The sequence below is a fragment of the Hibiscus syriacus genome, unplaced genomic scaffold (assembly GCF_006381635.1).
Source record: "Hibiscus syriacus cultivar Baekdansim isolate YM2019G1 unplaced genomic scaffold, ASM638163v2 tig00001120_pilon, whole genome shotgun sequence".
Classification (NCBI taxonomy): domain Eukaryota; kingdom Viridiplantae; phylum Streptophyta; class Magnoliopsida; order Malvales; family Malvaceae; genus Hibiscus; species Hibiscus syriacus.
Window position 1 is genome coordinate 1,065,666 of NW_024061845.1, and position 27,698 is coordinate 1,093,363.

At 36.1% G+C, this 27,698-nt stretch overlaps 3 protein-coding genes, 1 non-coding gene and 1 pseudogene across 4 annotated transcripts in view; 3 read left to right on the plus strand and 2 right to left on the minus strand.

The window, feature by feature from the left end:
* The first annotated feature begins 21 nt into the window (after positions 1-21).
* LOC120122158 (purple acid phosphatase 18-like) lies at positions 22-2,882 on the plus strand. The gene is made up of 5 exons (XM_039141385.1): positions 22-254; positions 1,113-1,781; positions 1,904-2,092; positions 2,190-2,278; positions 2,478-2,882. The coding sequence occupies exons 1-5, from the start codon at positions 102-104 to the stop codon at positions 2,659-2,661; spliced, it is 1,284 nt and encodes a 427-aa protein (XP_038997316.1). The 5' UTR covers positions 22-101; the 3' UTR covers positions 2,662-2,882.
* A 1,346-nt stretch (positions 2,883-4,228) lies between these two features.
* On the plus strand, positions 4,229-4,303 carry LOC120123699. Its single transcript, XR_005516211.1, has one exon. It is a non-coding gene; the product is annotated as a small nucleolar RNA R21 (small nucleolar RNA).
* Positions 4,304-5,311: 1,008 nt separating this feature from the next.
* LOC120122180 (microtubule-associated protein TORTIFOLIA1-like) lies at positions 5,312-9,534 on the minus strand. Its single transcript, XM_039141398.1, is given in 7 exon segments — positions 5,312-5,725; positions 5,829-5,863; positions 5,866-6,691; positions 6,769-7,415; positions 7,515-7,620; positions 7,954-8,145; positions 8,444-9,534. Coding segments are annotated over 7 exon segments (2,715 nt in total). The 5' UTR covers positions 9,155-9,534; the 3' UTR covers positions 5,312-5,527.
* A 784-nt stretch (positions 9,535-10,318) lies between these two features.
* LOC120122191 lies at positions 10,319-20,005 on the minus strand (annotated as a pseudogene).
* A 992-nt stretch (positions 20,006-20,997) lies between these two features.
* The window catches only part of LOC120120838 (septum-promoting GTP-binding protein 1-like), a 32,353-nt gene continuing 25,652 nt past the window's right edge, over positions 20,998-27,698 (plus strand). The window contains exons 1-5 of the mRNA XM_039140370.1: positions 20,998-21,346; positions 21,437-21,553; positions 21,658-21,754; positions 21,848-21,887; positions 22,480-22,563. Of these exons, the coding sequence (XP_038996301.1) occupies positions 21,025-21,346; positions 21,437-21,553; positions 21,658-21,754; positions 21,848-21,887; positions 22,480-22,563 (660 nt within the window). The 5' untranslated portion in view covers positions 20,998-21,024. The remainder of the gene's footprint in view (positions 21,347-21,436; positions 21,554-21,657; positions 21,755-21,847; positions 21,888-22,479; positions 22,564-27,698) is intronic.

Genomic DNA, 27,698 nt, shown 5'->3' on the forward strand with positions numbered 1-27,698 from the left:
CCTTGATTGATGGATGGAGTGAAGACAAAGAAACAACAAAGATCAATTATTTTCTCTTCGGTTCAGTGTTTCAGAAGGGAAAGTGATTCTGTAAAGGAAAAATGGAAATGAAAACAAAAACAATGATTTCTACGATACTAATAAGTGTTCTTCTGTCAATCTTATTACCTGTTAGGACTGATTACGTTAGACCTCAGCCTCGTAAAACCTTGCATTTCCCATGGAACCCAAAGCACCCTTCTGTGCCTCAGCAGGTAACTTTCTAAATTTTATCTGCAATAGTTTAGTTTCTATGTTGTTAATGGTTTTTGTTGGTCAGAGTCAATATTTTTATTTATTTTTCTTGATCTGGGTCTTTCTTGATTTTTTGCTTACCTGGGTTCATTTTTTTGAAAGAAAAAATCTTTACGTATAGATGTTTGTGTTTGAGTGGGGATTTGTGATTATTTTTATGTTTGTAGAAATGGATTTACCTTACAGTAGCTTGAATTTTGATCGTTTTGTTTTGTCTGTTTTACTGCCAAATTTATTTTATGGATGTTCTATTTCTGCTGCCTCTGAAACTTAAAATTTAAGCTGATGGATTTGGTTGTTTCTGGATTTGATTGGACATGCATGGTAAATTTGTAAATTTAAGGAATCTATCATGATAGGTATCTGTGATTATGGTTCGGAGCTTTCCCTCATTTTTTTTTGAAATATTATTTAAAACTGAGGAATGCCGGTGTAAGGTATTACTACTACACATTCATGGATCAAACCAAAGTTTATTCCTTCCTAAAGAGCAAAACGAATGATTTGTTCGAAATCATAATAAATACATGCATCATAACTGTGATCAATCTTATTTGTACAGCAAGATTTGCTTATCGGAACTACTGACTTACTATCGTCTTTTTGTGTGAAATGAAGGTTGGAATTCACCAATGAAGAGAAAATGAATACCTGTGTTCACTGTTTAACTGTATTTTTAATATTAGTAGATACTGTTGTCTTTGTATGGACAATTTTTTTTCTTTTGACGGTTTAACTTGTCTTCCAGTTGATTCCACCGAGACCTTCATGTTGCGATTTAGTTGAAATGCGTTGTGCTTAACAAATATGTTTTGCAGGTACATGTGTCATTGGCAGGAGAAAACCACATTAGAATCTCATGGGTCACTGATGATAAATCTGCTCCTTCAATTGTTGAATATGGAATGTCACCTGGACAATACAACTTTTTGTCTCAAGGAGAGACCACCTCTTATAAATACCTATTTTATAGGTCTGGAAAGATACACCACACTGTCATTGGGCCTCTGGAGCATGATACTGTTTATTTCTATCGTTGTGGAGGACAGGGTCCTGAATTTCAGTTCAAGACCCCTCCCGGACAATTTCCTGTTACTTTTGCTGTGGCTGGGGATTTAGGTCAAACTGGCTGGACTAAATCAACATTAAACCACATCGAAAAGTGCAAATATGATGTACATCTGCTTCCCGGAGACCTTTCGTATGCTGATTGCATGCAACATCGCTGGGACACCTTTGGTGAGCTGGTACAGCCACTCGCAAGTGCCAGACCATGGATGGTAACACAAGGCAACCACGAAAAGGAGAAGATACCCTTTTTCACAGATGCATTTGCGTCCTATAATGCAAGATGGAAAATGCCTTTTGAGGAAAGCAAATCAACCTCGAATCTTTATTATTCTTTTGAAGTTGCAGGGGTCCATGTTGTCATGCTTGGTTCATATACGGATTACGATGAGCTTTCGGATCAATATAGCTGGTTAAAGGTAGGTTTTTTCCTTTCCTCTAATGGTTGAAGATCAATATAGTGTGCAACTCTATTACGAGTATGATGAAATCTCCAGTTGTGTATTTCATCAACAAGATTCTTGCCTCCTTAAATCTGCAGGCTGATCTTTCAAAGGTGGACCGAAAAAAGACACCTTGGTTAGTTGTGTTGTTCCATGTTCCTTGGTACAATAGTAACCATGCTCATCAAGGTGAAGGGGATGGGATGATGATGGCCATGGAACCACTGTTTTATGCCGCTGGCGTTGATTTAGTACTCACTGGTCATGTGCATGCTTACGAGAGATCCGTATGTCAATACTACCTAATCTCTGTTTTTTATTCTTGTATCATAGTATCATACTTTTATTAGATGGATATATGATGTCTCGTTCTCTACTTGACAGAAACGTGTTAACAAGGGAAAATCAGATCCTTGTGGTGCTGTTCATATTACTATCGGAGATGGAGGCAACAGAGAAGGTTTAGCTCAAAAGTATGTCTTCTTCCGTGGAATTTTATTTCCATAGATCAAACTGCTTAAAATTTAGATTCTAGATGTTCAAATCGAATAGCATGCTTTTATCTTGTGTGTTCTAATGATGTTGAGCATAAAATTGAGCTTACCTTGAATGAGTAGTGAAACTTGAAGCAAATTATAGTGGGATATGATTTCTCATTAAATATATTTACAGGTATGTACACCCGAAACCCGAGTGGTCAGTGTTCCGTGAAGCGAGCTTTGGTCATGGTGAGCTCAAGATAGTGAATTCAACCCATGCATTTTGGAGCTGGCATCGGAATGATGACGATGAACCAATGAGGTCTGATCAGGTTTGGATAACCTCTCTCATCGGTTCTGAATGTCTGGCAGAATAGACTTATGAATCAAGGAAAATTCTCTCTTCTCCCTAAACTTAAAAGACGGCAATCAGTGTCCCTAGACTAAATAGTTTGATGTCTGTGTATATATCCTAAACTAAATGGTTTAGTTGATCAAGTCGTTTTGGATAAGATAATTTGTTCCCTATGTGTGCGCCAAAAAGTTTCTCTGATAGGCCATGTAGTTCTACTTTTTATCATTTAAGCACCCTATCCCGGAACCATATTTGTGCAATCAAGTTCTTCAGCCTTTTATTTTTCCATTTAAGAAAAAGCCAGCAATTTTATCTATTGTTCATGTATTCTTAACATTTTTATTCAAGACCGGAAACATGGAGGAATGGTAATCAGAGTGGCGCAGTGAAAGCGTGGTGGGCCCATAACCCACAGGTCTTAGGATCGAAACCTGGCTCTGATAATTGAGTTTGTTTTTGTACTGGACAACCTTAGTTCACATTAATGAAAGTAAAAGAACATATAATGCAAGAGTAAAATAGGGACTGAAAGAAGGAACCTTCTAAAAACCTGATGATCAGGATCAATGGAAGAATCGGCACAAACATCACAGACAACACTACCATGAATCTCACCAGTCCATGATTTAAGATTTTAATAAAGGACAGCAAAGAAAACAAAACTCAGAACCAGATTATTGTGTTCTTTGATTCCATGTTATGTGGTGTTGTCCGAGACTTTCGCCGGACCTAACACTGACAAAAAATAAATGTTCTATAAGACGTTGGCCATTTGGGAAAGCAAACCATTTTTTCTTGGACTCAAAACCCCTAACCAGCCCATCGTATCAGAAAATATCTGAAGTTTTCTTTATTGTAATTGTATCATATATGAAGGACAAACCAGACAATTCAGTTGTCAGCTCGTCCTATAAATTAACTAGAAGTTCATCATCATGCACGAAATTCAGTATTTTTTTCATTTTTAAGTACGAATTCTCCAAATCCTACGTATATTCATATTTTTTTGTTTGTTTGGAATTTCTCTTCTGTATTCTTTTGTAAATTCAAAGTTAACTCTTTTTTTTTTGCATCCCGATGGCGCTGGCTATTCATCATGTTAAAAGTAGTCTGATTTGTTGATGATAATTGCCTGAGGGATTCTCATGATGGTTTATATTTCTGGGTTTTCCTTCTTTTATATACTTTTATAATCCCTATGATGATCTTTTTATTTTATTTTAAAAAGTTGATAGGCCTGACTTCAATCTGAAGAATATATAATTTTGAGGGACACAATCTTTTTTTTAAATCTAATATTTTATTGTGATGTTTTATAGATTATTTGTGTTTTCTTGCTTAGATTAAATGCTTCTGACAACTGATGTTCTTGCGGTGGGTGACGATAAATACATGTATTGAGGGATGCAGAAGTTTTCTTCTTGGACTTGCTATTTTGTTCATCCTTGAACTCTTCTTTGTTAACATTAATTAGAGATGTTTGTAGTTTAATCTTTTGATATTGTGCTATCAATCCAGGCTAAATGTTTTTGCACACTAGCAAGGGTCTGATTTCCTTGTTAGCAATAAGGTTTGGCTTTAATGATTTGCATCCCAATGATGATCGATATGGATTGTTAGAAGTAGTGCATGATCGGTTGATGATAAATACATGCTGAAGGATGTACTTATTTGAGCTATTATTATTCGTTGTTGAATGCTTGCCCTTTTTTTGTCAATATTAACTAGCGATTTATAGTTAATGAGAAGAGTCGTTACCATTACAGATGGAGAAAAGAAAAGCCCACAACTTCCTTTTGTGAAAATGCAGCGAATTTCAAACAACAGGGCATCCTTTGGACACAATCCCTGGAGCCGTGGGACAATGTGTCAACTTGGGATGTTCGGTGGCTTCGAGAGCTTAGGATTGAAGGGTTAAGTGAAGGATCACAGCTTTTGCTAGTGGCATGGTCTGTGTTGCTCCGAGGATCATCTGGATATGTATTAAGCTGGTCCATTTCTTCTCCGAGAATTTGTATGATAATCACCATATTGGAACTGGGGAAAACAAGCCTATAAGAAAAAAAAACAGTTCATCCATGCGTGGTTGCCGTATTGGACTTGATAGCTACCAGACTTAAAGCTCGGGTTTCCAAGATCGAAAGAATAGTTTCTGAGCTGAAAGCAGCACAAGAAACCCAACCAAAGTACAGCTACTCTAAACATTGCCATAGCTTACCTATTGACTATATGTTTTCGCATAGAAGATTGGTGTGTACATGCGCATGTATATGACTAAACATGGTTAATTTGCACAAATAGTATTTGGAAAGCGTATTATCAGCTTCTACCATTGGCCACATTAAATAAAACTTCCTTATCTCAATTTAGTTCATACAAATCACGTTCCTCGATCGAGATTGGGTTGAAAATGTACCAATGGCTCTCTATTTTATTGGATTGAGATGCCTCTGCAACTCTTTGATTCAATGAAAGTTCATGTGTTTTGTTTCCGAAACAGAAAAGGTTCCTCGATCAAATTTCACATTATGTCCATTAGCAGCACTAGTGGTGTTACTAAAATGGAATATAATGTTTGATAACTGTATTAGCAAGAGTCCTTTCAAGAAATCTTCTGCACTGCTCCACGGTACTCGAGCATGATTAAGGCAGAAATGAATTAGTTGTTCGGATTTTCCGCAATTTCCAGCATATGTAAAATGGAAGTACATTTACAGTTATATCAGAGACCACTATCATACATGAGATACAAAAACGTACAAGTAGCCATTTGATGTTTTTTTCTTTCACTTAACATTCACTTCATTAAAAAAGACTTATCGAGCTAAAGTAACATATCATGAAGTTTGCAAAAACAACACAGGATTCCAAAACCAAAACCAGCAGATTTACTTTTCAAACTGTTGCAGCTCGATTTTCCAGGCCGCTGCCAATTGTAATAGAAGTTGGTCAGGTGCTGAACCTTCCCAATTCTCTGGTGAATCCATCGTGGAAGCTGCCTCATGTAAATTCAACAGAAGCTCTTTCTTCAACTCCATAGGAATGGCCAATGCATCAGGTCCATTTTCTAACACCACTTCAACCAGCTGAAAATTTACCGGAGAAATAGAAATTAATAGGGAAGTTACAAAAGAAAATGTCTAAATAGAACAGCTTGAAGAAAAAGCATAAAAAATGAAGAGCTCATACCTGCTGAATCCAGGATAGACAGATATCAAACAATCTTGCTCCATAAGAAATTGCACAATAGCATGCAATGCTTCATTTGCTATCTCATTTGATAGCTGGTCAACCATAGGGCCTGATCTATCCATTAGCTTTATAAGCAAGAGATCATCCCCTGTAGAGAGAACTTCGCCATAGGCAGAATCCATATCACCTAGTTGAAGGGCATGCATTGCATTGCTCCAAGAAGTCCAGACAGGATCTCGCTGCGGTCCTACGTTATCATCACTAGCAGCTTCAGCAGTCAATTCAGGAACATGACCTGAATGAGATGTTACACCATCCTCCCCAGCTACGCGAATTGCTTCCAAGGTAGCTTCATCCTTTGATGCTTGCCAGACACTTCGAGCAGAAGGCCCTTCACCAAGCCTTGCAGGCCCAGGACCCTTGTCCCAACCTCTCCTACCACCAAACTGATCACTCTCATGTTCAGATTTGGGTGATCCACTATCCCTGTGACTGCTAGCTGGGGCTCTTCTAGATACAACTTGTCCATTTCTGGAAGCACCAAATGCAAGGAAATCCCCATCATCAGGCATTTCAGATCTCCAAGGTCCCCTCCCCCTCACACCTGGGGCAATTCCATCAGGTTGGGCAAATCTTTCAACAAATGAAATTCGCCCACTGAACTTGGAACCATAGTCAGAAAAACCATTATACTTCCCTAAAGGTCCATTATAAGATCCTTCAAATGCTGACATAAAGTTACCACCTCTCCTGCCTGATGATATTGACAAATCCCTAGCCATGTCTTCAACGATTCTCTCAAGACCCCTAACTCTGTTCTCCAAAGTTACCATACTATCATGAGAACCACCCATAAAATCCTGCAACATAACAAGGAATCTTACGATTCATAAGAGCACTTTTTTGAAGCATGTATAAATGTGTAGCTGAGAAATACCTGCAACATGTTCATGAGATGCCCTTGCTGTCTCTCCAGCTGAGCTAACTGCCTCTGGATAGCCAACCAACTTCCTTTGTTGCCAATAAAGGACCCTTCAGACTGTCCATCCACTTTCGAGAAACTCGAACGATTTCCAGATGGCCCTCTTTGATTTACATCTATCCTGTCATCAGCATCAGTTGTCATTTTTCTTAGGTCATTTCCGTTTACCTTCTCTTCAGGCCATTTATCCCGCATACCAGCAGATCCTCTCTCTATGTTACGGTTTTTGCTGCTGGAAGATGCATGAAAATCATCTGTCTGGCTGTTTCCCACACCACTCAACCTCCTTTTCGCACCTGGATCATTTGATTTGGACTCTTCCTCACTCAAGTTTGAAGAATTAAGATATCTACGAGGAACAACTACTTCAACCGGCAAATCATCAGAACCCCTTGTTTCAAGTTTCTGAAAGAATTCAGGATTCAATTCTCTGTCTGTAAATGCAGGTGCTTTCTTCTTTAAGATTACAACTGCTTTATCAATAATACTTCCACCTTTGCCTTCGGAAACAGAATCTGAAGCAAGTGTTTTTTTATCAATCGCACTTGGAATTTTAGTGCCATTCTTTTCTGATGATTCAGCTGATTGAGAATTGTCACCATCTACATCATTAATTGAAACAAATTTAATCCAATAAGAGAAATAGTCTGACAAATCAAGACTATTCGTAAAACTTTAAAGCACATAACTAACATGCTTACCACGAGACAAGGCTTTCTGGTCATCTGCAGCTCCCTCTTCCCCTTCTCCTGCAATTTTCTTCCATAATTGCAATGCTTCGGTCATGCTATCTCTCACAGGTTTCATCTGTTCAACAAATGTTTAAATGTTACAACAGAATAAAGTTCCAATGAAGCAGTGTTGAGTAATGTACATCCATCATATCTGCACCATATGAGAGATGTATTGAATGTTAAAAGCTGAAAAGCAACATCGTTTAGATGACCTCAATCTTTGTCTTCCAGAATCATAATGCACCAACTAAAAGTACCTTCAACCATCAGCCCTAAACACTTTGTCACACAATTAAATCTAGGAATTCTAATTATTTCAAGTTCCCAAAAAAAAAGTATCAAAATTTACTAAACAAACCATACATTAAAAAAGCATTACATAAAAGAGAAATGGCCAGAAAGCTACCCTATCAAAGCGGAAACCCTCGAGTACAGTTATCGTAGAAGACGCTCTATCTGCAATCAAGTTGCTTGAATGCAGTGCCAAGGCACTTAAAGCATCAGCAGCTGCCTTCCGCGTCGCCCAATCAGTGTTCCCAAGGCATTCATGGATGCTTAGCAGCAAAGCTTCCAAGCTTTGAGGTGGAATTGCTCCCACCTGCAACAAGGTCACCATAATTTTTCAGAACTTCAATTTGTTCTTATTTGTGGAATTCTCTATGCCTATTCCTCACCTAGCTACCTAATTCGCACGATCAAATATATATATAAAAGAAAAAGAGATGCAGTATCAACCAGATAAACAAGCACAAAGTAAGCAATTAAGAAAGTAAGAGATTTTCATTTAGTAACATCCACACACCTAACAATATTAATCATCAATATCCCCCATGAATTGAACACTGTACATGGTTAGAAACTTAGAATCAAGCTAAAAACAACAGCAATACACAAACCTGTGACAAACATGTCACTACCGCCAAAAGAGAAGCCTTAGCCATAAAATTCTGATTATTCAACAGCTTGCGGATCCTTGGACACAATTTCTGAAAAGCAGCCAAAGGAGGATCAGATGCACATTCCACCACCTTAGCCATACAGGTTGCTGCACCAGATTGAACTCCTTTGTCCTGCTCTCCCATTGCTTCAAACAATGGCTTTACAAACAATCCCACAGTATCCCCTCCACTCTCCCCTTTCAAATACTGGGCTGAAAGCGCCCCTATCGACTCGCAACATGCATCTCTTACCCCAGAGTCAGCATCTTTCAGCCTTTTAACAATGTGGGCAATGATTTTAGTCAAATGGGAAGTTGCCAATTCACCATGGCAATTACATAGCACTGAAAGCAGCCTCAAAGATTCTTTCTTTACAGCTTGTTTTGGATCATTTGAAGAATCAAATAGACAATTGAGTAACATGGGAAGGTTCTCGGGGGAAAGAGATTGGATGGTCTTTTCTAGATCTTCAACAGCAATTTGGTAAGTATCACGATCAGAGAGCTTGGAAAGTGAGGTTAAAATCCTTTGCTTTAGCTCTACCATTGCAAGGTGGGATGAAACTGAGTGGGATGAAACTGAGGGTTTAAGAGGGTTTGAAGGAGGAGGTAAAGTTGAAACCTTTGAAGGTCTTGTTGATTTGGGTGCTTGAGAATTACTCATTTTCATAAGTGAGAAAAAAATGGGTTATCAAAGAAATGAGATTTCAAAGATTGAACAAAGGGGTAAAAGGATGGGATCTTGAGGAAATGGGATTTTACAGATCAAACAAGAAGAAAAGAGAAGGGATTTGTTGGAAATGGGGTTATAGAGATTGGAACAAAGTGCGAAAATGGATTGGATTTTGAAGATTTTGCTTACATCGAAAAAAATAATTAAGGAAGAGATTTGAGAATTAGAGGAGAGCAAGGGCAATGTGACATAGGAGACACGAAGGTGAGATCTGAGGAGCGTGACGGAAAACAAAGATATTATTTTCTATTTTTCTTCCAGGATTTGGTGAAAAAGAGGATAAAAGGACCATCGAGAATTTAAATTTGATAGAACGTCTTACTTTCGTTTTTGGAGGGTAGGGGGTGTTAGGGTTTGAGCTGATGTCTGATGAGAAGATCATTAGCCATTGATTTTGATTGGTCGATTTTTAACAAGTCAACGTTAGTAGGTTGCTATTACCTGCCTATCATCTTTTCATATAATTAAAATACAATTATGAAATAATAAAATATATATCCTTATTTGATATACTAATGATAAATATTAATTAAAGACAAATAATAATCTTAAATGCAATACAAATATATGAATTATCATATCAATATTTATTACTTACCCTCAAGAGATTAATATATATAATATATATATATCTGAATTTTATAAGGCTTCTGTTTTTAGAAACAGTTGAGACTTGCTAGTTGGTTGTTTCGAGTTTTTTCTGAAATTGTTGAAACTTGCATTTCTCTGGTGAATTACCTCTTACGTTTGTTTTTAAAATGATTCTTCTATAAAATGAAAAAGAAAGATCACAGCTTTGATTTACAATATAAGAACATGTGTTATTTAAGAATGAAGTAGGAAGCCTTAACTAGCGACTACATAAGATTAATGTGTCATATCACCGTAAATTTAGGGTAATTCCCTTTTCTATATATACGTCTATACATAGTATTTATTTTTAAGTTTGATATATTTAATAATTTATGATGTTCCCTGGTGAGTAACTGCTTATCGGTATCATGCAAGAGAATATATGTAACAGTGTTGCCTACCGACCAACTTAATGTAATAGTCAATCTAAGTGAAAATTTTATGTACTGAAACATGGAATAGGTTGTAATGTGGCATATTAGCATTACATGGATCAGTATACACACTGTGTCACAAATTGCTCAAAACATTTTACAAATCAAAACCTGCAAAAGTGTAAAAACACCCCAGAATCTTAACTGTGACGGTTTTAATGTCCAGAGTTTTCGTCTTCCTCTGTTTCTGAAAGGAGAAGCTCCGCCTGGTTTCTAATTTTTCACTTTAAGCTTCAGCATAGAATACTCTTTTCTTGAATAAATTGTCTGGGATACAAGCGATATCATATACAGCTTGTCAAAAGCTCATTGATGTCGGGAAATGCATTTATTGGACAGCTGAAAACAACCAACAAAGACTTAGAAGTTCCACCGGTCCAACTGCCGTTTGGCTTCTACCATATCTTTCTATGCTTTCTTCCTTCGGTAAAATATTGGACAATCCCGGCTGCAAACATGAATAAACATAGTTTTTAACTAAAATAAAGAAGAAAGGATGAAGCAACAAAATGCCATCACTTAGTCTAAGCAAGCAGCCTGTCATTCCCTTTATTTTCCAAATAAAACACATTATTTGCATGGTTCTACGTTCGAATTTGTATGTAAGCACTACATTAAAGCATTGCAAGACCTTTACCACGCATTTTCTTGGGGGGGGGGGGAGTCCAACTAAAACAGCAATAACATTATTCATCATAAGTCACAGAGAGAGGAGTGTAAAACCAAGTGCAGAGCACATCCTGGTGAAGAGAACCTTGACATTCTTGGCACTGTGTCCATAGCCTCCCGAAAAGCTCCTCTAGTTCAGACACTGCAGTTATTTCATACAACATAATGTCAAAAGACCTTTGGTTACTCCAGTGCTAGAAATTGATATTTTGCATCAGAAAAACAGTAAGGGAAGATATGCACACCTTGAGAAACTGTTTTATAGTAATGTTCTGCCTCTCTTCCCTTGCAGTGTAAACAGAGAGTTTGATCTGCATTGCTGAGGGTAAAACAAAATTGGTATTATACAAGAAAGATATGCCATGTATTTGCATGCTTGTGCAGTGATCAATATGTAGGCAGCCTCCATAAAATTATTGTAGATAATTCCAAGAATTTTTACATCTATGTACCCACAATTCACATTTTGTATTTGAAGGATATTCTTGGTTCAATTAAGTTTCAGAAAGGAAGTATAGGTGCCTGTGTGTGCATATGTGAAAGAGAGTGGGAGTGAGGAAAATAATGAAGCCAAACTAACCTAGTGTCATTTTATGAAGCACAGTCATAAGAATTGAGACCCCTTGGTTACCTTCAATTTCTTTCAAGAAAATGCTAAAAGTTACTAGTACATTATATATAAAACATACAAGCATGTAGATTCATACCTAATTAGCGCTTTGCAGCCAATACAACTAAGTTGTTTCTTTGCAAATTTCATTATCCCACTGTTTGACGGAGTTGATATGGAAATGGATCTTGTGTGACTTCCATGGAGAAGTTCCTTGCTAGCATTCTTTAAAATGGGCTCAAAAATTCTTAAAAGTGGCTGTTATATCAACAGAATTTTTTTTAAAAAGGAAAAAGTTTGTTATAAACTAAAATGAAAACTATCAAACCATTCAACTAACCTTGCTAATTTGGTTCTCAAGATAATATTGAGGATCTATGGGGATGTTATTTTCTAGCACATAGATGGGGTCCTCTGACCTCTCATAAGCCTGAATACATGGACAACATTTGATAACAGGATATAAACAATACAATCATTTGCAATAGAAGAGCGCTTTTCTGTGAAAATATCACCAACAAGATTACCTTTGCACCTTTTGCAGCTTTTATAATGACATATGGCACCCGATCCCCAACATTTGGAGCAGTAGCAGCATCTCGCTGTCAATTATTGATAAAAAGTTCATCCCAATGCTCTAATACCAATCGACACTTCAAATGGGCTACCTTACAAATAAACCACTACTACTGGCATCTAGTATAGGCAACAGTACATTATCTCATTTAGAAAATGAAAAATAGCACCATTTGTTATTGCATCTAACAATTATCTAGCAATTAATGATAACATGCAAACTCAGCATAAAATTTACAGTATGTGCATGCAATATTTGAGTGTTTAACAAGTATCTGAAGAAATTAACAAGTCACCCAGAAAACAATGCCACCATCATATCCAAGTACTATAATGATGTTCCTCAAACGTATATGTAGAATGCGGAAATAACAAGAAAATGCATAACACGAACCTTGCGCATGCGTTCAGCAAGTTCAACATGAGCAGCTTTTACCTCATAATCATCTCCAGTTTTTGTCAGACCCTGTACATAGGAGCAGGAATAAAGCTAAATAAAGGCCGACAAAAATTTACACCAAGCATTACAAAAACTTCGGTGACTAAAGTACCAACAAACGAGGAATAAAGGATATTTTTCTCACCTTAGTAATAACGAAAAGTGACAAATCCATTCGATTCATGAGAAGATCTGAAATGGTATTCTTGACATACTGAACTGCACCAGGAATATCCCTATCAATCATATTTTGTGCAGGCATTCATTTACAAGGTTTTTGACCAATAAACAATTGTCTCTTCGAACGGTTTCAATGCCTGTTCATGATGAAAGAATAATTAGCATTCAAGTTCAATAAACTTTCAGAAGCTCACATGGTTGAGAAATATCTTGTTTACCTTTAGTGTCCATTTTGTCATACTTCTTTGGATTAGTCCAAAATAAACCAGCATATCTTTTCTTGCTAATCAATAGATAGGGATAATAAACCTTCTCGAACTCTAGTTTGATGGGCTAAAAACATCAAGCCATTTTAGAAAGAGGGAAAAGCAACAACAAATGAAGAGAATATTAATAAACGGATAAACCAATAATAAAATAGAGGTTGACAAAAGCATAAAGATTAACTTTCAAGTGATAGTTTTCTATTTCATTGAATGAGATCTGTAGCATCCATGGTCTGAAAGGTAACTTCCAAGATGCATCAAAATTCAAGATTCCAACTGACCAGAATTTTTTAATCAAGTTAACAAATTAAGCCTCAGACAGTTGCAGAAACTTGGCCAGCCCAGGCTTACTTCAATTTTTTTTTTTTTTGAAAAGGAAGAAGATGAGACACTATTTACTAAAAAACGTCTTACTTTTGTAGAAGTTCCACTGATGTGTTCAGCAGCTTCTCTCCCCAAGTTCATTGCTGCTTCTACATCAGATACACCAAATTGTACCATCACCGAATCTGTGTCCCCATAAATAACCTGATTATGAAATATCGTTGTTAATACAATATTCAAGACATGTGAAGCAAGACCATCAAGCAACTATAAGCACACACATGCAAGCCCAAATATTGTTTCATTCTAATCTCCTTGGTCAGAAGAGAAAGTGAAACTTCCAAAAACCGGGTAATACAAAGCAGCCTTAACTTTGGGAAGTTGAAGTAGATGACATAGGAAAGGAAATAGGATCCATGGTATGATGAATACATCAGAAACTTAAAAAGATAAGAAAAACTGAGATTCCAGCAACCTTAAATCAAATGCTTAACCCCATCTCAGTTCATTTTGATTAGTATATTGAATCAAGTTCATGACATTACATATAAGCCTTCAATAGTAAAAATTATAACTAAAGCTTTCGGGATGACTTACCTCAGCATTGTGTTCATAGCCTCCTAGCACAGTAAATTTATCTTCAACAAGCTTCTTGGTATGCTCAATCATTTGTCGACCTTCATAAGGTAATCAACATGTTAGTTCAAACAAAACTAGAATAATGCATTTTAAATTATTTATAGAGAAGGAAAAAGCATTGCTTTTAATAAGATCATTCTGTTGTACCATAGCTTGTAACACTTGAAGAGATCTCTAAACATGGTAACTGACCAACAGTAGCTCCTGTAAATCCATATACAGAATTCGCACTTACTTGAAACAAATAATAATCAAACAAAGCAATCAAAAGCATATAAGGAAACATTTAACTGAACTCCTGAATGCAAAAATTACCATCTGAAAATGAGGAGAAAAAAGTGATGATCCTACCTTCAAGGCCAGCTGCCATCTAAAACAGCTTTCTCAAGTGGATCCTTTGCTTCCTAGATTCATATAAAGAATATGAGTAAAAGAATGGAGGGAAATAAGCAATCAACGAAGAAGAGGGTATTTTGATATCACAATATAAATCCAATAGCAACAGGGAGCAGAACTGTACAATTAAAATAAAATTATTGTAATCACCTTCAAATCAGCTTTTGCTCGTTTACGAGCAGCTAATAACTCTTCCAATATTTCTGGAAGTATCCCCTGAAGATTTTCATTCTTCTAATCAGTTAAAAATTTGGGTATTCATCAACAAGAAATAAAATAAAACCCCTAAATCTTACTTATTTATAGAGGAAATAATTAAAACCTTCTGCAGATTTGGTTTAACAAATGTTTCACCAGATGGAGTTCTGTTGACACATTCTGGTGGAAGATTGAGTCTACGAACATCTTCAGGAGTTACCTTCACAAAGATCAGAATTTCCGCAAAAGTTTCACAACTTAAATTATTGATCCAAGTAAAAGAAACATAAATAAAAATAGCATGAAATAACAGCTGAAAGAGAGAAAAAAATCAACTTAAAAAAATCACCAGTGTGCAATAGCATAAGTTATATGCCATCATAATTGATGGATACAAAGACGCAAAATCCAGTGTCGCAATTGGCTTTTCATAGAATCCTGCCTTTGCTTCCAACACCTGAAACAGAGCTCATCAACATGATATATATGTCAGTCGAATCCTTTGGTGAGGTAGCTCTAGTTTTAGATAGAAAACAATTAGAAGGGTAAGAAAATTGAGAACAAACTTACAGTTGCACCTTCATATGTTCCCTGTTCAGATCCTGCCCGTTTGACATTTGGAATAACAAGGTTCTTCTGCTTAGACTTCCTAAGAAGTTGGGAAAGTACCTGAAAAACACAACAAAGATTTTAAATTAGATCTATTAATCACTTGATTCATCTACAGAAACATAAATAGCTCAACAGACCTTAATGCTTTGTCCTCTAGAAAGAAGAAAAGAGATAGGCACGCCTGTGACACGAGCCATCTCAACATAATTGTAAGCATACATTAGTTTATCCAAAAGCCTCTGGGGAAGGTAAGCATCCTGCAAACATGCAAGAAAGAGAATATGATTCAGTCATAATTGCAAATATACTTTGGCCCCAAATAGTTTAATCACCTCGCTTAGGAGGTAGACTTCTAGAGGGTTGGGGTTCGATGCCCATAGTAACTTCCCTTCCCCTATACCATAGGCATTGCAATGCAACCTTTGTACCAAAAATGAAAAAAAAATGCAAAAGCATGGTGCAAAAGACGCCAAACAAGATCTTCACAGAAATAATAAATGATAGCTATTTTTGTTAAACCAACATAGAAGGGAGTAGGAGCTACCATTAAAAATGCCTTAAGATGCTTGGGCAATTAATGAGTTGAGTACACATGAAGACAAGTAAAAAATTCTACTCAATAAAAAGGGCAAGGTAGAATCAAGTTTCTTTTAGTCTCTCAATTCCTGATGGGACCTAAAAAATTGTCAATAGAATCTGTGCTGCAACCATAATTGTTTGTGCACTCAATTTTGCATGTTAGACTGGAACCAATTATGCACCTTCAAACAATAGACGGCAAGACGCCTCCTAGTCTCAGCATTCCCATTCTGAAGATCTGATATTATTGAATGGTGGACATCCTCTTTCTGCACAAAAGAAAAACAAAAACAAAACTTGAGTTCAACTTTCAGAGAAGAGTGAAAAACACAAGAAACAACAAATGTTGAAAGGTAAACACATCTGCAGAAAAATCCTTATAAATAAATTAGCCCTAGAAACCACTAGCAGAAATCTAACAGGATATTTTAACTAGTAAGACATAATTTTGGAAGCAGATCCAATCTTAGAAAAGAACTTCTAACCTGTTCAGAAAGAAAGTGAGCTGAAACTGAATTCAACGAATATGAACTTAGTTTGTAGTCCCGTTGCATAGCCTACAAGAAAAGGAACAAAAAAAATTATCAATATGAATCTTTAGAATCTCAGATAGAAATTACAAACTCATGAAGTTGAAAAACTGCATGCATAAAACCTGGAGCAAATCAAATTGAACTCTTCCCCCACAGTAACTTCTTTGGTCTCCCTAGTTCCATACTGTCTGTAAAAAAAGCCAGCATCAATAACCAGAAAATATACCTGGAAAGCAACTCTTAAATCAACCAGAAACCCAGAAACCCAGAAACAGACACTGGAAGAAAACCCACGATAGTTATTTATGCTATAACGGAAATATGATGAAACATAATGACAACAGCTCAATTAAAAGTGTCTATTCAACATTTGAAGTTACACAAAATAAATTTTCCTTTTCTATAACCTCAATCTGAAAATTATTGAAGAGTGAATTTCAATAAGGATCTAGATTGAAGAAGCTAAAAGAGAAAGAATACAAGATTGGTTCACAATAAGCTCCTCATATGACCCTTCAGGTTATAGCCTTATAGGAAATAGCGCCTTACAAGGCAAGACCTTTAAACACTGTCGAGGAAACAAAAGTAACTAACTTGGTCATCGGAAAACTATGCAGTAACAAGAAATTCTAATTTGAAAGGAGAAAATTGTTATCTTCAAATTAAATTAACAAGGCAATGAGGAGAGAACAACTAAATTTATAAGGATGTCGTCCATGTTTTCTACTTTTAGGGAGATGATCATATTCTTTGCAATTGCAGTGTGAAGTAATACGATAGGTATCAAAAAGGCAGAAAATAAGGCCAACTGCAGCCTACAGCAGCAATTATAAGAATAACAACCATAACAGATCCTTTACCTTGAAGAAAATGTTGTATCTTTTACACGAACCCTACTATTCCTGATGCGGCCAAGTATGGGAAACTCTGCTATTCCCAACGTTTGTGCTCTCTGTTAACCAGAAAATTAAATGTCAGGTGATTCAATCATACAAGTCCTATACAAATAAAAGGAAACCCAACATAATGAACTAACTAGAAACCTTTGCTGCAGCGACATTCCTGGAGAATAGAACAGAAGGTAGTTTTTAATTTACCTCAATAAGATATGGCAAATCAAACTTGCAAATGTTATATCCAATTATAATGTCAGGGTCCACTTCACGAATAAACTCCTGCAAGCAAAACCTTGTAATTAAAAAAAGGTGCAGTGAAAGAAAGATTTTCTTTTCATGTGAAACTGATGTGAGATTGCCTATGGTCTTCAAGGAACCGGTTTTGTAAAGTGGAAATTGATCATAATATTAGCTTAAGAGCCACTGAGACCTAGAGAAGTAAGTTGCTGGACGTAAACTTAGGGTTACTGATAATATTTTGACGATTTCTGTAGGGCACTTTGGTAAATTGCAGAAAAGGAAGCCTTATGTTTGGCTTGAAGCATGTGTGAGATTTTCATGTTTCCGGCAGTTTCTCAATTCAATATAAATGATTTTAACAAATGGGGCAGAAGAAAACAACATAAAGGTAGAAGAACAAGGGTGAATCGGAAAGTTGCTGAATGAATCTCTTAAAAGGTTTAAAAATGTCTTGAACAACCATGATAAGAAAAAAGAATCACTTATTGAGGAGTTTAGTAATATGCACAAATGGATACCTTCTTTTTTATGCTCAGGTATAAAAGTAAAACAGAGAAGTTTTAAGGACAAAACCAGTACCCTCCAAGCAAGAAAGACTTCTTTTTCTGTATCAAAAGACATTACGTCAACACCAACTATCGGGGAGCATGAATTGAGGGTCATAACATTACGGATCAATGGCTGATCTTCTCCTTGCAAAGTAACTAGATTTGCTACTAGAAAAAAAAAACAAAACAAAAAATCCTCAGAACTAGTGAAAGAAAATGATCAAATAGTTTTCAATCAATCCTTCATCAACATGAAGCCAGGATCCAAAGAACAAACAGAATAGTCAATAACAAGTTTTCCCCAAATCAAATGGGTGATTCAACAGAGGAACAAGACCTGGATTACAGGATCATGAGTAGGCTCTGGAAAATGACCTTTGCGACCAGCACACTCTATATCAAAACTCAATATGCGAAATGGAGCCATCTTTGAGAATTCCCCCTCAGGGGCATGGCTAATCAAATCTGAATACCTAAGAACAATAAGGGAAGAGAATTAAACCAGGAGGACAAAGACAAACAATGAAACAGTTGAAATGCTCTTAATAGACCAAAGAAGAGGTTACAAGCAATCAAACTCCAATTGGCAGCAGGACATATTCCTTGATGTCTTCTTATATTTACCAGCCAGTATCTCAATCCAATTACCACCAACAATGTTGCAATCAATCATGAAACGCAGTGCAAAAAGAACGTTGCTTTCATATGTCATGAAACTCTTCACCAATGCTATCAATTTGTATGCCTCTATCAAGAATGCCTGCAAATCATTGGCGATTAACAAGCCTGGAGATATAAAAAGTACCGTGCAGTTTTCTATATTTCAATTATGTACAAATTAAAGAGTTCATGCCAAGAAGAAAAATAAGTTGAAAATAGTTTCAACTACAGTAAGGCATTTCATGCAGTGAAGGAAACTCAAACAGAATATATATCATACAAAGAAATCAGGATTTTACCACGACAGCTAGCAACCATAGTTGGAAGTGCCATTACAATCTTGAGAAAAGGTTGAGACTTTTGTTGCTGGTAATACATAATACTCCTTTTCTGAACCAATTCAATTCGTCGAACAAACTTTGGTACTCTGCTGTTTTTGTTTTTCTCCTTCATCCTATCCTGGAATAATGTAGCTGAAACAATTAAGAAGCCACTCGCAAGAGGTGAATGTGTAACCTGGGGAACTGGTAAAGCCAAATACCTCAAGGGTTTGATGAAAATGGGAGATATCATCAGGACCCATTCCTGGTGGGCAGTTAATGTAGAAATACGGCTCAAATCCATGAACAAGACAACAAACACTGTGTCCTATAAGTAGCCAATACAAGCTATTCGTCAGATTGACATAAAATTTACAGCTTGGGATTTCGTTAAAATTAATAACAACACGGTCAATAGTATTAATGTCTTTAGCAAAGCTTAAAAGATTTTTGGAAAAAAATACCTTCTCCAGTAACCCCAAAAATTCTGATAATCGCAGCCGGACCAGAAGAATAAGGCAGCAAACCTTCATGACTCTCCCCAATCACATAATCGATCTCCAATTGCTGGAAAACTAAAGCACCGCAGAAAAAAAAGCAGCTCAAATCTTTTCCAAACAACCTTAAAAACAAAAAATTGCACCAAAATACTTGCCCTTTGAACTTACCAATGCTGCGAGACTGGGAAATGTAGGCATTAGAGAGAGGAGGGCGCGCCCACTTCGAAAGACGAAAAGTGAGAGCTTCGCGTTCCTCTAAGTTGCGTAGAATTAGGGATTCCACGTCTTCTTCACCCACAAGGGTTTCGTCAAGGAAGACGTCTTCATCAACGAAATCTTCCTCCGTCGACTGAGGGAGAGGCGTCGGTGCAGTCGCTTGGTGCTTCGTTGCCGGAGATGGCTGACGTGTATACGAAGGTGGTGGCCTCTTCCTTGGGTTGCCGCCCTTGTTCATGATTTGGTGTCGTTTTGGAGTGAAGAGAGACTGACTGGAAACGGAGGGATTTAGGGTGGTTTGGGAGTTGAGAAGAGTGACATTTCCGCCAGTTTTGGAGACATTTATAGGTGAAGGTGGTATCACGTATCATGCACGTGATGGATTTTTTTCTCGATAAACTACACATTTAGTATCTCAAGTATCATTCTTCTTTCGTTTTAATCACTTAATGATAAATTCTATAACAATTAAGAAATATTTGCATCTCAAATCCTAAAAAAATGTGTGATGTCTATTTAAATGTTATTAACATTTCAGTTAAGACTTTTTTATAGTATTTAAGAGAATTTTATTATTAGAATAGATATTAGTTTATTGAAAAATATTATGAGTGTATAATTGTGAGTTCTGTAAGTTGTATTTATAACGAGAGTTAAGTAACTAATGGGATTACTTGAGGGAGAAAATAGCTAGTATACTTCCCTCTAAGCAAGATCATGCAGAGATAGATTCTTTGATTAATTTAAACTACATAAATCAAATATTATTTTTACGTTTTTATTGTTTTTAATAGTTTATCTAATTAATAATTCTAACTGAATTAAATATTGTCGGACACAACTACACTAACAAATATTGTTTACATCAGTATCAAACATATAATAATTAAATTATTTAATTATATGATCCATTGATTAAATATATCAATTTATGCTTACCAAAATTTTTTGAACTAAAAAATGTAGCACCATTTTTGTGAAGCATGGAAAGATTTATATGCCTATAATTTAACTAATAATAAGAATATAATTAACCTAACAACACAATGACTCAATTTATAAGAATTAACGTAAACTAAAAGATACTAATGAGGGCAAAAATGAGACTGAATTTATCAAAAATAAATGAAAACGATATTACCAGTGGTGGGTATATATAATAATAGCACATTTTAATGGAAGGAAATAGTATGTTACATAATTAGGGATGATATTACAAAAATACAGATTTTGTTTTGGTTAGTTAAAGATACCAAAGCATGAGCTAAACGAAACACAAAGTATTACGTTAAAAGAACAACCAATCTTCTATGTCCATGTCCGGAATCATTCATGAAAAATGACACAACTTTGTAGGAAAACTGTTCGTGTCAATACTAAGTGGATTGTACTAGAAAGGGTATCAGTTTTTCGAAGAATTTTTAGCTTCATTTGGGATAAAGTTGTTGTTTGTTCTCTAGGAAGGCCAATTCAATATAGGAGATTGACTCGCCTGGAGTCATCATCATCTTTGCCTTCTTCTTCTTATTCTCTGGTGGAAGTTGTGGCGGTCGATGACGATAAGGCCTTGCCAGAGGGGTATGAAGTGGATTCCGATTTGGTTAGTTTGAAGATCAGTTTGCTAGGTGACTGTCAAATTGGAAAAACAGGCTTTCTGGTAAGCACATGGTTTTTGGTCCTTTCTTTTAGTTCTTTAATGAAATTTCACTTAGAATAAGTATGTTTTAGTGATTTCTTTTTCGGTTTTGAAGGTAAATATGTTGGGGATGAACAAGAGAAAATCTTACAAATGACGGTATTAAATTTAGCAAACAAAACATTATTTGTTCAAGGTGCCAAGATTTCTTTCAGCATATGGGATGTAGGAGGTAAATTTTTTAATCAATAAATTTGTTTTTGATCTTTCAGCTCTGTTCTTCTGCTATGAAGCTCTCTCTCCCCCCCCCCCAACCCCCCGATTATTTGGTTGCAGGTGATAGTAACTCACTTCATCATCTTCCAATCGCTTGTAAAAATGCCGTTGCAATTATGTTTATGTTTGATCTAACTAGCCGGTGCACCCTTAACAGGTTAGCTTGAAAAACCTGTTTTTTAATTGAAAAAAAGGGTACTGAAATTTATAGTTCTACAATATCTACGATCATTTTTCTTTGATTTTGCAGTGTTGTTGGATGGTATAGTCAAGCAAGGAACTGGAATCAGGTACTAAAACCAGTGTTTCCTGAAATATTTTCTTTTTGGAGTAGTTAGGATTAGCTGTTTGGCCAAAATTTTCCACACTTGAGAAAGTGGTATTGATTCTTGAAATTGAAAACATTATTGATGTATGATTGGTATGCAATTTTAAGCTTGGTAATTGACACTTTAGGAAAGAAACTGTACTTTTGTAATGAATGCGAGGAAATGGCTGAATTCAATTTAACAAGGGAAAGTCATTAGATTGATGTCCAATTAAGGCTTTACTGGCAAATAATAAAGAGGATTCATGGCAAGTTCAGTAGTAAGGAGTAAGGACCATAGAATTCGTTCTCCTATTAAAAGGTGGTCTGTATACCAGTAAAGGATTTTATGGAGTACTTAATTCATGATGATTTTGTCTGTTCTTTATACCAGTTCCCCAGTTAAGGGCCTTTTATTCTTATGAATCCTCCAATAATAAGGGATGGTGTTATAGGGCATTACCCTATGTGTTGACTGACATCAAAGTTATTATCCACTTTGGACACCCATTGGTTCCTCAAAATTGTTGTCCTTCGAAATAATATCTCTACACTTTTTTCTCAATATCTTTCAGACAGCAATTCCGATAATAATTGGAACAAAATTTGATGATTTTGTTGGTCTTCCGCCAGATGTGCAATGGACTATTGTGACTCAGGTACAATACTTTTTTTTTCTGCATAATTATTTGTGACAGACCAAAAACCATAGAACCATGTTAAACTCCATATTCTTTTCGATTAATTTGTGTTGAATACGTTTTCGAGTGAGACTTGGAAATCTTTAGATGAAAATAAATAAATATATATATATATATTGTAGAATTATTTGGAGTTTAGTTTGAATGCATATTTGTCTGCGTGTTAGAGGGCTGAAATTAAGGAAATCCAGAGTTAAACAGATCAGTATTTTGTTCCATATTTTTAGGGTATTCTGGTAGCTTGTTATCATATATGTATATATTTATTTCCTGTTTATTTTTTTCTGTTTTAGATAGATTTGACCCTATTCTAGGTAAGTTGTATATATCCCTAGAAATTAGGCGTTTCCGCATCTATATATAGGGAACGTGTAACATGTTTTAATATATTGAAAATAATAAAGAATTCCTCTACTTTCAACATGGTATCAGAGTATTCTCTGAACCCTAAATCCCTCATATGACCAAATACGGCAGAAGCGACTCAACTGTTTCCGTGTCTCAAATTACCTCCAACCAGGTAGCCATGGCCTCCAGTAACAGTAGTGGAGATAGCAATCTCATGCCCATTACAGGACACAAACTGAATGGGAACAACTATCTCCAATGTTCTCACTCTGTTATGATGTTCATATGCGGAAGACGAAAGGATGATTATCTCAAAGGAGTGGCTGCCAAGCCAAGCCAGGATGATGAGAAGTTCAAAATCTGGAATTCCGAGAATAATATGTGTAGACACCCGTTTTTGTCCGGGTTTTTTATCGTTATTTTATTATTATTATTATTATTTATTATTATTATTATATTATTAATATCAAATATTACACTTTTGCAGGCTTAGAAGCCCAATTCAGATTACAAAGGCCCAATCCCGGAGCCCAACAATCAACCCATCATATTAGGGTTTCAAACCCTAAATCAGATTAGGGTTTCAAACCCTAAAACAGATTAGGGTTTCAAACCCTAAATGTTCCAGCCGCCTCGTTTCTGGCCGTTGGATCTGGACTCATCCAACGGTCCAGATCACGCAGAGCTTAGGGTTTGAAACCCTAAAATATTCAGCTCAGCCGTTTGGCCTTCCAGCTCCAGCCGCCGCTTGACGTTCCAGCCTCTCAGCCGAGTGAGTGCCGCCGACGATCCCAAGCCACCGCCGTTGTCATCCAGCTTCCAAACAGTAACTGAACGTCATCCCCAGTGCCCAAATCAGTCAAAAAAATATATCAAATCTAAACCCATTAAAATATCATTCTAAATCCCGATTTTTTCGGGATTCAATCGTACCAATCAGAGAAACAATCCCCATACCCCGTAGGCTTCATGATTTCATTCAAAACCCCTAATAAATCAAGCATGCAACCAGACAAGAGGGGTATTCAAGGGTGATAACAAAAAAAAGAGGAGGCATTCGGTAAAAGGAAAAAAAAACAGAGGAAAGAAAAGAAAGAAACCAAGAGAAAAATCATCCATCCCATTCAAACAAAAACACGAAAAAACAGAGAGAGGGGAACCCATACCTTGATCGGAGGAACCATCGGAAGTCCAAAGGGGTCGTTGGAGTCTCGGTTTTCCGTGAGGTAGATCCTAAATCTAGGGTTTTCTGTTTGGATTTGGGGTAGGGGACTTTAGATTTGGGTTGAGAGCTAAGAGAGGAGTCTTTTGGAGGCTTCTCTCTCTCCGGCCGCCGTGAGTTCCGCCGTGGACTCCGTCGGTGGCGGCCAGAGCCCTCGTCTCCGGCGAGAGAAGTTGAGAGATTTCTCAACTATATCTCTTCTTTTTTTGTTTCTGAAAGAGGAAAATGAGGGAGATGAGAGGTTTAGCCCGTGTATGGGGCTTTTAATTCCCCATCTGAAACGCAGTCGTTTTGCCCCCAATATCATCTGATTTTTTGAGTTACGGGATAACTACTCTTTGGTCCCTGATGCTTTGTAACCGTGTTATTTAGCCATGGAATGAAGTTTACATTATTTCAATTTGAGCCTTTATCTTTTCATTTTCATATTTTAGTCACTATCCTAGGTTATATCATTTTTGTGTATATTTGGTTCTGGGTTCAATATTTATAAATGTTACATCTTAGCCACTGATTTAATATTTCATGTATGTTTCTTTGATATTCGAATCTGGCCATCCCATTTTTAAATATTTTATTTTAGTCCTATTAATGTATGTTATGTCATTTTTGTGAATATTTGACTTTTAGACATTATGTTTGTAATAGTTTCATTCTAGTCCTAAGTTCTTGTGTTGTGATATTTTGTGGATGTTTGAATTCAGCCATCATACTTGCAAATGTTCTATTTTGGTCACTGTCTGACATTTTATTTAATTACTTTTTGATCCTCCATGATTCTGTGAAATTTCAATTTAGTCATAAGCTTTACTTTTGGGTTATTTTCACTTCTAGTATTTGACTGTTTAATGTTTGTGATATGGGCTCTAAATTATTTTTATTTTTATATTTAGTCCTTTAAATTTCGGTTAGTGCTATTTTTGGTCCATTAACTTTCTGTTTTTTGCTGTTTAGCCTCCTAAGTTTCTGTTTATATTATTTTAGCCTCTTAAATGTTTTATATTATTTTGGTTTGTAATATTTACTAATTTATTTTTAGACATCTATGTATGGATGTGTATTTTACTCATTACTTAATTATTTGGATTATGTAAATAATGTTTTCAATTTCATTTAATGTAAATATTTTATTTTGTATTTCCAATTACATTTATTTTCATTATATCTTTATCTATGTAAGAAATATTCGATTATATTTTCAAGAACACGTATGCGTAGAATGGGCGTAGAAAGTACCACTTGGTCGAAGTGGTACGATCCGATACGGCATTTTAACGACATAGGAACTTGCAACAAGTCGAGTATATTTTACTAATTAATTTATCCAAACGATGCAATGTGTGTTATTTTAAATGACAATTTACTTTATTTTATGTGAATGTAAATTTCAAAATTTTTAATTTGTATTCAATTCACGTTTTCAGTTAATCAATTTATTCGTATGTAAACATTGTTTTTAGTTATATTCGATTTGTATTTTTAACATAATCAATGGTAGAATATTCTTTTACGAATGAGAAATGGTTGAAATAGCTTTCCCGACAGAGGATTGCAAATTTCAAGATTTCTGATTGAGTTAAAGGATTTTCTTTAAATAATTCGAGGCAAATTAAATAAATCTCAAAAAATGGATCATAGGTTAATTTTATATTCGATTTATCATTTCCATCATTTACGACAATGTGTACGCGACACAGTACCATTTTTGGGCGCTGTGGGGGTGCTTACCCTTCCCCACACGTAACCGACTCCCGAACCCGTTAAATTTGATTTCTGGTAAATGTAGACCATTTTTGTCTTAAAAAATGATTTTTCTTAAATTTCTTTTAAAAAGACGTTTTTAGGTATTCGACCTACCTAACCCAAAGGTCTATGGCGACTCTATTCAATTTAATCCAAATTAATCCAAAATACTCAATTTTTCAAAATAAAGTCATAATCGTTTTAAAAATAATATTTAATTATTTTACAAAAAATGGTTATGACAGCTTGGCGACTCTGCTGGGGACTTTTTTTAGAGAGTCAAGCTGTATGTCGCTTACACATTGTCGTTATGGTCGAAATTATGAGTTCGAGTCTTTAGTTAATTTATGATCCATTTATTGAAGTTTTTTATTGCTTCATTTTTAATTATCATACTAACATTTTATCTTTTTGCTTTCAGCTCTGTCCAAGTTTTGTCGAGTTTTTTTCTTTCATTTTGGGTCAAAGGTAGGTATGTTCCTCCTCACACACATCACTCGCATTGGCATAACATAAGCTCTAGACACGAGCTTCGATCCAAATTAGTTGGGGTGAATGCTTTACTCTCGTAAGAATTTATTCTTCGTATGAGTTTTAGCAAATAACCCATGGGATACATACCTTATACCTTCGTAGGGATTTATTCCTCGTACGGGTATAAGACAGTGAATCCCCTCGAATTGAACTCGTTCCGTTTGAAACCTGTAATGGGTGAGGATCGAGGGTCTGGCAGCCCAAGGGGGCACCGACATCAGGGACAATTCGAGTCTTTTTTTTTCGTTAGATCCGAAACCAAGCATATAGTGAACCGTCGAACGATCACCCTAGGTATAGTTATATCGAACCTCTGTCCGTCAGTAGGTACCCAAACTAGGTGTACACAAAGGAGGAGTGTTTCTAAACCCTTATCTTTTGTTTAATTTCGTAGAATTTGTTTTCTTTTTGAATAAAAGCATGCGAACTAGATACCATGCGGTTAGGACCAATTTCTTGAAAATAGATCATTTTGGGTAGATAGCATGTCCGGGTAGGATTGTTATTAATTGAAAGCATGTTTGGGCAGATATCATGACGGGGTAGGTGTTATATCCATCTCTGAATTACATTTTTATTTGTATCAATTATTTTACATGTACTAACTTATTTTTCTCTTTTGTTTGTGTATACTAACTTATTTCTTCTCTTTTGTTTGTGTCATTTTGTCACTTGCATTGCATTGCATTGCATCATCATAATGCAAAAGTGTTGATCCGTAAGGGGATATTCGAGAGAAAATTTTCACAATAAGAGATAAAAGTTTTCAATCAAGCGATCGCATACACAGACATGCATCGAGGGCTAAAAAGAAGTCCAGAGTACAAGAATGAGATTTTCTCGAAGATCGTGCATCATTCGAGACTGATATGATAATCCACTGATCTAAGGAGTAATCCAGCAGTAGATTCTCATCCACAATTATTCCATCGTTAACCATCAGGGAGTGAAGCACAAACTTCAGCATAGCCGAGGTATTAATGGAGTTAGTTTACAGAGCATAGAGGGGCATCGGTTCCAAGTACAAAGATCCGAGACGAAGCAGTGAGCTCGAAGATCGTGCATCATTCGAGACTGATATGATAATCCATTGATCCGAAGAGTAATCCAACAGTAGATTCTCATCTACAATTATTTCATCGCTATCCATCAAGGAGCGACGCACTGACTTCAGCACCGCCGGGGCATTAATGGTGTCAGATTACAGATCATTGAGGGGCATTATTTTCAAGGACGAAGATCTGAG